This window comes from Lipotes vexillifer, unplaced genomic scaffold, assembly GCF_000442215.2.
Source record: "Lipotes vexillifer unplaced genomic scaffold, Lipotes_vexillifer_v1.1 scaffold182, whole genome shotgun sequence".
In the NCBI taxonomy this organism is placed as follows: Eukaryota; Metazoa; Chordata; class Mammalia; order Artiodactyla; family Lipotidae; genus Lipotes; species Lipotes vexillifer.
In genome coordinates, this window is record NW_006798798.1 from 8,433,509 (window position 1) to 8,444,434 (window position 10,926).

The 10,926-nt window shown below is 57.3% G+C and overlaps 1 protein-coding gene across 1 annotated transcript in view; it reads right to left on the bottom strand.

Moving 5' to 3' along the window:
• Nucleotides 1-9,150, bottom strand: part of CAPN12 (calpain 12) — an 11,252-nt gene extending 2,102 nt beyond the window's left edge. The window contains 19 exon segments of the mRNA XM_007471110.1: nucleotides 1,246-1,320; nucleotides 1,873-1,929; nucleotides 2,019-2,089; nucleotides 2,468-2,525; nucleotides 3,072-3,131; nucleotides 3,226-3,268; nucleotides 3,445-3,638; nucleotides 3,835-3,846; nucleotides 4,295-4,409; nucleotides 4,411-4,513; nucleotides 4,595-4,758; nucleotides 5,361-5,435; nucleotides 5,506-5,591; nucleotides 5,664-5,738; nucleotides 6,845-7,013; nucleotides 7,914-8,047; nucleotides 8,232-8,350; nucleotides 8,534-8,603; nucleotides 8,914-9,150. Of these exon segments, the coding sequence (XP_007471172.1) occupies nucleotides 1,246-1,320; nucleotides 1,873-1,929; nucleotides 2,019-2,089; nucleotides 2,468-2,525; nucleotides 3,072-3,131; nucleotides 3,226-3,268; nucleotides 3,445-3,638; nucleotides 3,835-3,846; nucleotides 4,295-4,409; nucleotides 4,411-4,513; nucleotides 4,595-4,758; nucleotides 5,361-5,435; nucleotides 5,506-5,591; nucleotides 5,664-5,738; nucleotides 6,845-7,013; nucleotides 7,914-8,047; nucleotides 8,232-8,350; nucleotides 8,534-8,603; nucleotides 8,914-9,150 (1,917 nt within the window).
• Nucleotides 9,151-10,926: the final 1,776 nt, after the last annotated feature.

The window sequence follows — 10,926 nt, forward strand, 5'->3', positions numbered from 1 at the left end:
GGCTTTTACACTGACTGTCCCCATCTGGCCCGCTCTTCCCCCGAGTCCCCAAGGCTCACTCCCCCTCCTTCCGGTCTCTGTTCACACATCACCCAAGTGAGGCCTTCCCTGACCGCCATGTCTCAACCCACACCTCGCCCCTGTGGGTCCCAGCACCATGGCCTGTTTCCTTTTGCCACCGTAGGACTTCTCACCATCTGCCCTAGACGTTCTGCTTGTTCTGTGTCTGTACCATCAGCACATCAGCCCCTTAGAGCGCTCCTCTGCCTAGACTAACACCAGGCTTGTACCAGGCACTCGGGCGTACCGCGTGAACAGTACAGCCTTCCACCTTCCCCCACCCTCTCTCGCCCCTGATTCTGCCTACCTGGGACTCCTGTTTCTCAGGCTCACATCTCCCAATCTTCTCTCTGACTCCATCTCCCCCCTGTCTTGAGTTCCCTTCTTTTCCTGCACCTCCCTGCACCTTTGACTTCCCCCCTCAGGGTCTCCCCCTGCCTCTCAGACTCTGGGTCACATCACCCCCAGCCCCCCATCTCCCCATGTCTCACCCTTCCCTTTGCTGTGGCAGATGAACCCTGGGGTGGGGTGGGGGTCTGGGAGTTCTGTGTCTGATCCCAGACCACACCCCGTCCACGCAAGGTGGGGTGGGGGACAGATCACACGCACTTTTCCAACTGCACAGCCCAGGGAAAAAGTTGCTCTCTGCCTCTGCTCATTGGCTAGGATTTTTGTGCTCCCACACAAATGGAATGGGGTTGTTCTACGTCTCCTGGAAGAGCTCAGCCTTTCAGTGGGAGCCTTCCTTTGGGCACTCGGGCATGTTGTCATGGAAGCTGCATTCCCCAGCACTAAACCCTGTGGGCTCCATTCCACAGGCTCCTCCTGGCCACCCTGTGTATTAGCCATTTTACAGAGAGGGAAATGGAGGCTCCAGGCACCCAGGGCCACCCAAGGAGTCCAGGAGTCCAGGACATTCTACCATGAGGTCCTGGAAGCTGGGGCCTCTCAGACACCAGCGCCCACCCCCTCTTTCCCCTCCCAGGAGGGCCGCACTCCTTCCCTCAGTGCCCTCCTGCCCCCACACAAAGGATTCTCCCCTTTGGGCCTCTCTCAGGGTCACCCATTTCCTGCCAAGAGTGGGCAACTGAGGTGTGGGCTTTGTGGATGGCGGGGGAGGAGTACAGGGGAGGAGGGGGAGCAGATCTGTCCCCAGGATCCCGCAGGACCTCTGTCCTTACCCACTGCGTTCAGGGCCATCCTCAGTTCATAGGAGTTCATGGTTCCAGAGGCGTCCTCATCGAACTTGTCAAATGTGGCCTGGGCAGGGAGGTATTGGTCAGTCCCACCCCCAGGCCCCTGAGCACCCTGAAGGAGGCTGAAAGTGGGTCTCGGAGCCAGACAGCCTGAGTTCCCACCCACCTCCCTTTCTTCCTGGCTGCCCTGTGCAAGCAGCTTAACCACTTTGGGTGTCTGTTTCCTATTCGGTAAATTGTGAATAACAGTACCAGCAGTAACAAGGGTGTTGTGAGGACAAGGTGACATTCTAACCACAAAGGGCTTAGTGAGGGCTCAGTGAACAGTGGCTTACCACTTGCAGTGTGGGGAGACCTGGGACCATCTCCTCACAGGGATCCAGAGCAGGGGGTGGAGGGGGGTGGGAATTATCGCCTCCCAGTGATAGACAAGTAGAGGGAAAACAAAGGGGTGTATGGGGCAGGGATATCCCAGCCAGATGCCTCCAGGCCGGCGTGGTGTGGTCAAGTTCCCCTTCTCCCCTGGGGTCCTGCTAGCCCACAGAGCACCTATGCCCATGTTAGTAAAGGTGCCTCTCCCTCCAGAAGGAGGTGCTCCGCCCAGCCCCCATCTTACCTGCCACTCCAGGAGGTGGCCCCAGAGCCACAGGTACAGGTCGAGGCTTCGCCCATGCTGGGGATGCGGCACCTGGTTAAGGTCAATGTCCCCAGAAGGGAAGAGGAGGCCATCCTCCTTACACAGGCAATGCCCCCATCATATACCCCAAAACGTTGCAGCAGCTGCTCACAGGTCCTGAGCCCGATTTCTCTGGGAGTCTGTGCATGGGCCCTGGCTACAGGAAAAAAAAAAAAGGTATTTCCTGCGTACTGGCCATCAGTGTAAGTGCTAGGGATTATTGTTATCCTCAATAATCCTTTCTGAAACTGAGGTGCAGAAAGCCATGTGACTGCTGGAAACTAGTAGAGCTGGGATTTGAACCCAGGCATGGGGCTCTGGGTCTGTGCTCAGGACAGTTACACTTCCATAAAGGAAGATGGGCTTATACGTGGCCATGGCCTTGGCCAATGGTCCTATCACAGAACCCACAGGTCTGGCTACAGGAGAGACGCCAGCAGGCTGAGCCCAGGGTTCCCATGGCCTGACTCCCAGAAGCATCGTGGATTAACACACATGGGGGCTTTGTGGAGTCCACTCTTGGTCCCCAACTCACCAGTCTCCAGGGCAATGCTTAATAAGGTCTGGAGCTGAGGCGCATTGAGTCCTTCCTCCTGGTAAGGAGAGAGCCGGTTGTGAGCCTGCACTCGGGCAGTCATTCAGCAAACAGCCCGGGGCCACCCAGACAGCATGCTGGGTGGTGCTGGGACACAGCAGGGACTGAGAGAGGCCCAGGCCTGCCCTCTCAGAGCTCCTGGTCCAGGAAGGGAGTGAGACCTGTCCCCAGAGTGGTCAGGGCTGCAATGCAGAAGCATTGGGCTGTGGGAGACCACAGAGGACAAGCAGCTGACCAGCCTGGGGGAGGGTCAGGGCACGTTGGAAAGAAGGCCTTAGCCTGGCAGGGGTCGTGAAGGGAGAGAAAGCAGTCCAGGGGGAGGGTACAGACTGAGCAAAGGCTGTGAGGCAGGGAAGGGCTGTGAGCATTTTGAGAAAAGAAGCTCATGAGATTTAAGCACAGACAGACTGAGAAATCAAAGCAAAATGAGATGTCTAGGATGAGGGAGAAAGGGAGGGAGAGAGGGGTACATGGCGAGGGGAGGGGAGGGGAGGGGAAGGGAGGGGAGGGAAGGGACCCCCTTAGCCCTGCCTCATCTCCTCACCACTCCTGCCAGCTCCTGAAACAGCTGCTCCATCTCTAGCTCCAGGGGAATGCAGGGGACCTGTGGGGTAGGGTGTGTTTAGTTCTGGCCAACAGGACCCCCGCCCCCCCAGCACACACACACCCTCGCACCCCTTCCCAGAGCAGCGCCTCACCATGAGGGCACGCAGGTCGGCGCTGATCACGTCATCTATCTCCCTGCAAATTACAGACGGGAGGTGGGGGAGGGGACTGCTCACCCCGCGGCTAGGGATATGGGCCGCGCGGGGTCTCAGCTGAGGATCGGGTGGGGTCTAGGCGGTATCCTGGGGACGCTGGGCTGACCCAGGCGCGGGGCAGGGGATCCCGGGGCGGAGCAGGCGATCCCGGCTCACACTGCGGTGTGGCGCGGCTCGGAGAACACGCGCAGCGTGAAGTCGGCCTCGTCGCCGGCGCGGGCGGCACTGGGTACCACCAGATAGTGGCCGGGGCGCAGGCGGCAGCGGCGGGCACAGAAGGGCGAGCGGTCGGCGCGCAGCAGGCCCCGCAAGTGCGTGCGACTGCGTGGGGAGTCCCACAGTCCCAGCAGCTGGGGGGCAGGGCGGCGTGACCCCCGCCGTCCAAGTTCACCCCACCCAGCCTCCGACCCACTGCATCCTCCACACCGCCCTGTCCAAACCCACTGGTCACCCATCACCCCAAGCGCGTCCCAGGCCCCCAGGTTGTCCCAGATGCTGGGGCTGGTTCAGAGATGGATGGAATCTGGGGTCTTACCTGATACCCACCTCCTCTGGGATCTGTAAGAAGGAAGAGCAAGGGGAGTCAGGGCCAGGCGGAGGCAGCCACCCCTCAGAGTCCCCCTGCTCCGGCTCCCTCCACACCCCTCCCTCTCTTTTCTTCCCATCCCACCCCTTCTAAAGCCCCTGCCCCAGCCCCTCTGGACCCCTCCCTCCCATCTGTGTCCTCTGCTCCTCGGTCCCCTCCCTGATCCTCAGCCTTTCCTCCAGCCCTTTCTCTGTCTCCTTTCTGACCCCTCACCCCTCTACCCTTCTGACCCCCAGCCTCTCCCTCTGCGCCCTCCCTAGCCCTTCAGTGTCTCCTTGACCCCCACCTCCGATTTCCTCAGCTGTCTCCTGACTCTGACCCTCGGCCCCCATACCCTACCCCCTCAGATCCCCACTTTGGCCTCCTGCACCTCCATGCCTCTGTGTTCCCCCCATTGCCTCTTCCAGCCCGGGGTCCCACCTGGAACACATGGAAGCCCACGGTCAGGTATGTGAGGCCACGGGCCCTCAGGCGCCAGCGGTTGCGCTGGATGGGTGACAGAAGCACAGTGCATTTGGGGGTGCGCAGTCCAGTGGGGGCCCCGCGCCCCTGCTGCCCCCCAGCCCTCCCAGAGCCCCTCGTCCTCCTCCTCAGGCTCCAGCAGCATCAGCCTGAACTGGGGGTGAGTCCAGAAGGTTTCTAGTAAAGGACAAAGAAACAGGGTTACCCAGCCTGCCACTCCCCACCTTGCTTGCCTTCAGGGGCCCCTCCAGGCCTCACCGGCACGAGGCTGGCCCCGGCCAGAGTTGAAGCCGCGTACCCAGCGGCCTTGGAAGGTGTGGATGTGCCTGCCGCCTCCAGCCGGGCTGCCGACCAGCACCTCAGGGCTCAGCGAGCAGACCTGGATGGTGGCGACGTGGCAGAGGAAGTCCTGCAGCTCCATCCTGGACCCTGGCCCGGCCCCCACCCCAAATAGCTCATGACCCCCCAAGTCACAAAGCCCCTAAATTCCTTAAATGTTGCCAAGTACACTTCAGTCCTCCAAATAATACATGTCTCCAGAAATGACCCTCAAATTAGAGCCCTCCAGCTCCCTCAGATTTCTCCAAGTCCTCAGAAATGCCCTACAAATAGCCAAGATCCACAAACTCCCCCCAGATATTGTCAAATTGCCTTCAACCCCCAAATATCAAGACCCTCAGATTCTCTATTACTAGTAAGTATCCTTCAGCCCCTCAATATTGCCAAATCTCAAGAAATGCCCCAATGTCACCAAGCCTCCCTCAACTGCCCTAAATATTACCCATCCCCCTTCAACGCTCCAAAGATTACTATGCTTCCAAGTTCCCTGTTACTGCTAATTCTAATTCGACTCCCCGAAATAGAACCCAACTCCCGAATTACCACAGACATGGACAGTTTCTCCCCGTTAGGACCCACCCCCATGAACTTCTCCCATGTCCCTTCAAGCGGGACTTGCCCCCTCCCTGACCCTGCTGGCCTGGTGCCCCTCCCCGAAGCAGACCGGGGACCCTGCCCCACTCACCAGAACTCACCATCCTCCTTTTTCACCAACAAGGCATCTCGCCACTCAGCGGGGAGCACGTCCCAGCATGGGCAGCTGGGGAGACCGAGGTGTAAGGGGTGGGCGGGTGGGACCGAGCCACCCACCCACCCCAGATCCATCCCACCTGTCACTCCAGGCCCCAGGCCACTCCACTCGGCCCTGTGGGCTCCGCAGCCGCAGCAGACGCACGTTGGTGAAGCCCAGTGACATCTAAGGGAGACGTGGTCAGTGGGGGTTTGGTGCTTGGACACCCCCTGCCAGCCCACCCTGGGGATTCCTCACCTTGTGTGTGCCTGTGACTGAATATGCATGCCCCTTCACCAGCCCATCTTCTGTACGGTACTCGCCCTGATCACTCTGGGAAGAGGACAGGACAGTGAGCCATAGCAGGGGACAGGGCTCCCCTCTGCATCCCCACCTCCTTTCACCAAAGCAGGAGTCACCCAGAGCACCTAACTGAATGGCACCAGGCTCTGAGAGGCGCTGGGAGTTGGCGAGTGAAGGCAAGAGAAGGAGAGAGAGGCAGATGGAGACAAGAGACCAAAACAGATTTAAAGAGGAGAGACATAGGACTTCCCTGGTGGAGCAGTGGTTAAGAATCTGCCTGCCAACGCAGGGGACACGGGTTCCAGCCCTGGTCTGGGAAGATCCCACATGCCGCAGAGCAACTAAGCCCATGTGCCACAACTACTGAAGCCCGTGCTCCTCAAGAGAAACCACCGCAATGAGAAGCCCGCACACCACAATAAAGAGCAGCCTCTGCTCATCGCAACTAGAGAAAGCCCGTGTGCAGCAACGAAGACCCAACACAGCCAAAAATAAAAATAAATAAATAATTTAAAAAAATTTTACTAAAATGTAAATAAATAAAGAGGAGAGACATAGAGACACGGGGACAAAGAAAGATACAGAACAGAGAGGAAAAGAGGTGGAGAAACGCAAAAGACACTCAGTAACTGAGAAGAGGATTAAATAAATGAATGAACGAATGAGTTAGACTGACTCAGTGAATGAATATGTGATTGGGTCACAGATGGACATATGACCCAAACTGAGCCCGTGAAAAAGCAGTCCTGAGACTTTTGTTGAAATTCTCAGAAAGAGGCACTTTTTTTTCCACACACACACACACATTCCCTGGGGCAGTAGGAGGAACCTGCAGCTGTGGGGCCCACTTTTGTGCCCATGAGAGGAAAGCCTTCCTGTGAGTGAATCTAACCCAGAAGCAGGAATAGAAAAACACATTCACAGCATCCACTAAGCACCTGGATCCAGCTGTGCCTGAAGCTTAATTAGTCATGAGAGCAAATAAATGTCCTTTTGACTTGCTGGCATTAGATTTGTGAGAGACAATAAGCCAACAGTGAAAGCAGAGGGGAGAAAGACACAGGACACTGCCCCTCTCTAGCTGTGACTGCACTCTGGTCCTGGCGGGGGTCTTCATGGGAGTCTGACTCTCTCACCAGGGCAGTGGCTCCCACGAGGGACTCCTTGGCCAGGGCATGGCGCAGGGTAGAGAAGAGGCCTGGAGTGTCCTGCCTCAGGTAGAGCACCTCGCCCACACTGCCTGTGAAGTCCATGAAAGCCTCATTCATGTGGCCGCCTCGCATCACCTCATAGGAGCCATGGAGCATGTGGAAGCAGGTCTTGGGTAGGGTGTCTGAGGTATGGGCGAGTATCTTGGGCAACCATGGGAATGTGGGGGGCCTCTGTCTCAGGCTGTGAGGTCCCAAGGGCTATCCCCCAAATTTGCAGACTCTTAAGGAGGGTGCACTTGGGAAGCCCTGGGAAATTTGGCTGGTGGCTCTTGGGGCCACCAGGACTGCATGATTTGGGGGTCACAGAAGAGCTCTGTCAGAATTCTGACATCCTGGGGGCTGTGTCTGACACTTTGCATCCTGGGGGCTGTGTCTGACACTTTGAGTCTGTGGGAGATGTCTGCTTTGGGGGGTGATCCCTAGGGGGTTTGTCAGGGATTTCAGAGCTGCAGGATGGGGAAAAGTGAAGATTTAAGGGTCCCAGGGATTACACCCAATATTTTGGAGGTGTCGGGTTTCTCAAGGGATCAGGAGAGATTGTCTGAGGTTACAGGTCCCCCAAGGGGATTGCTTAGATTTGGTGACTCTGGGGCCTGATACAAGATTTCAGTCTCCTTCAGAATTAAGAGTGTTCAGTGGGTATCTAGGAATATTTTGTGTGAAATATCAATGGAGGGGGACTTCCCTGGTGGTCCAGTGGTTAAGCCTCTGTGCTCCCAATGCAGGGGGCGCGGGTTCAATCCCTGGTCAGGGAACTAAGATCCCGCATGCCACAAGGCATGCCCCCCCCAAAAAAAAATCAGGGAGGTGTTTATGATTTGGAGGTCCTCAGGCGATGGTATGACATGAGGGTCCTGTGGGCTGTACCTTGGTTTGAGATCTTTGGCGGGGTGTCTAGAGGATACCAGAAGTCGGGGGGCTCTGGGCGTCCCCTGTGGCTTGGGGCCTGCTGGCTGGGACTTGGGGCTGCCCCTGGTGGCGTCGGGGTCCTTATTGGGCGTAGGCCTTTTCCAGGAGTGGGTCCCAGAACTCATTCCGCTGATCCGAGCGCACGAACATCAGCTTCCCCTCACGCACAGGCAGTCTGTCATCCACCACGACGTCCACCCAGCAGCCAAACTGCCAGAGCTGGTGGGAGAAGGGGAGGGGCCTGGGCTCGGCTTCCCACCTCCAACCCTGCTGGGCCCCAACCTCTGACGCCTGACCCTGCTGTACCAGTCTGGAAATTACAGCCCCAAGGGGACAGTGTCAACTATGAAATCCATGTCACCCTGGGGGAAACTGAGGCATGAACAGAGGAACCGAGCTTTACCTGGAAGTGGAAGACGCCTGAGTAGCCATCTTGGAAGCCCTGTCCCGGGGAGACCACCTGGGACAGGAGTCGTGGGTACAGAGTGATGGAGGCAGCAGCTGCAAGAAACCAGCAGTTACCTGGCAGGAAAGGCTGGGATTGGGGGAGGATGGAAAGAGGGAGACCGAGGCACCAGAAGAGGAGAGCCTGAGAGGGAGAGGGAGGGGCAGGGACGGGGCAGGGGGAGGCTGAGGGCGGAGCTGTCAGGGTCCCCACTGCAACCTGCCAGATCTGGGGGCTCAGCATGGGTTCAGTGGGCTCACCCAGACTCCCCTGACACATGTCTGTTCCGCTCATGTCCTCACAGATGAACTGGGGCTTAGCGCAAAACTCCTGGGGGAGATGGGGAAATCCAGACCTCAGCCAGGAAGGGGAGGCAAGAAGCAGCTGGGGGGTCAGATGCCTGGGCCCCCTCCTGCCCTCGCGGCTCTGGAGTAATGAGCGCCTCCAACCCCATGAGAGGCTTGTAAAACCTGTGGGCAGCCGTTTGGCTTCCCTGGGCCTCCCCTGACCCTCCCCTGACCCAGGATTGCTGAACCTGCTCTGAGCTGGTCCCACAGTGACACCTCCTCCCTCAGACCAGGAGCCCAGCCCCCAGCCTCCTTCCTCAGACCCGGGAGCCCAACCCCCACCCACACATTACATGGGGCCTCTCCCATTCCACCCCTTTGGCCTTCTCCGAGTCGGGCCCCAGCTGGTAATAGCCAAGGGCATCAGGGCCAGCAGGGAAGTAGGGATCTCGGAACAGGATCCCCTCATCCAGGCAGGCTGCTCGGATTGCTTTGTAGTTCTGGCCCCGAAAGGGCCTTGGGCCCTTGGTTCCAGGCCCTGCCTCCTGGTTCACCAGCTGGATGGTGACTCTCTTGCTGCCACACGCCATCCGGACACTGTGGGCTCACAGGCCGGCTCTAGGCCCTTTAACCTCCTGAGTCATGGGGGTGGGGCCTCCCCTCCATCTGAGCCCAGATGGGGGTCTTTAGGCGGAGAGGAACCTTCCCTCGTTAATACTAATTGACGGTTTGGGGTGCCGGGGAGCAAGGATGCCTCTTCAGTGTTTTCCTCCTCAGGGCATGGGGCCTTCAGCTGTGGCCAGGGTCAGCTTAATGGGCTTGGCCAGCAGCAGGAGGGAAGGTGGGCAGAGCTGAAGGAGGACCGGCTGCTGCTGTGGGAGTGCCTAGAAGGGGGTCAGTGTGGGTGGTGCATCTCTGCCAGCTTGTCCCTGCAGGCCTCCCTCTGTGGGGTTGAGAAGGGCAGGGATGGGGAGAGAGGCATCTTTTTGTTTTGTTTTTTTAGTGCCTTTGATCTGCCTTTTTTATAGCCTGCTTTATCCTGGAGGGAGTCATCTTTACTGCTGTATCTCTCTCTCTCTGTCTCTCCATCTGACAGTTTCTCTCTCTGCCTGCCATTGTTATCTCTCTTCTCTATCTTGACCTCACTGTCTCTGTCCATCTCTCTGGTCTCCTTTTGTCTTTCTCCATTTTTTGTTTATCTGTATCTGTGTCTCTCTCTGTATCTCCCGCTGTCTCCATCTCTCTCTCTCTCTCTCTCTCTTTTTTTTTTTGGCCGGGCTGCGTAGCATGTGCGATCTTAGTTCCCAACCAGGGATCGAACACTCGCTCCCTGCATTGGAAGCGCGGAGTCTTAATCACTGGACCGCCTGGGAAGTCCCTCCATCTCTCTTTTTATATCTCTTCCTGTGTCTCTTTCTCTCTCTGTGTCTTTCTTGTATATGCCTCACTGTCTGTCCCTCCCCATTTTTCTCCCTGTCCCTATAACTCCTCAGTCACCCAAAGTGGGACCCCCATCTCTCCCCTCCCCGACAAGGCAGACCTCAGCCTGGTCGCCCCAGGCAGAGCTGACCACGGAGGGGCTGCTCTGCACCTACCTGTCCTGGGCTGGGGCAAGGCCCACCGGAGACTATGACCCCATCCTGCCCACCTGTGGCTCAGGGTTCGGTAGAACAGTATTTCCCCCAAAGGATGCTGGAGCTGATTCTGGTGGTGGAGCAGCTGGAAGAAGGGCCTTGGTTCTTGTCTTCTTTGAAGAAGGAATTCAGCAAAGAGACAAAGATTATGAAAAAGATAAAAGTGTTTATTAGAAGCAAAGTACACGTGGCAGAGCAACAGAGGTTACACACAATAGGGGCAATTTTCCGGGTTTTTTTTTTCTGACCAATCATCTCCATATTTGGTCCTGGTGTGGGCACCAATCTCTCAGCCAAGATGGATTCCAGCTGGCATCTTCTCCCTCCTTTTGCCCTTCCCCTAGACTGAGGGCCTTTTCTGCACATGTTTTGGGCTGGGAAATCCACAAGAATGCGCCCAACACCTCCGCTGGTATCCCATCTCAAAGCAGCAGGAGACCAGCTGCAACTGCTCATCCGGGGGCCTATCTCCTACCTCAAATCCCTCCTGAGAGACGTGGACCCAAAAAAATCTTATTGGGAGGATGAAGGGCAAAGGGTCATCGTCTTCAGGCTGACCTTGGGTTCATAGACCCTAGCTAACCGGGGCCATGGAACGCTTACCTTGCCTTGTTAGGGGCCCCAGGGCAACTTCTGCTGTTATTCTGGCAGGACTGGTTTCAGGCGGTGGATGGAATCCCTGCATCACCATCATGTTGAATTGCTGTAACCTGGAAAAAGCAAACTTAACAA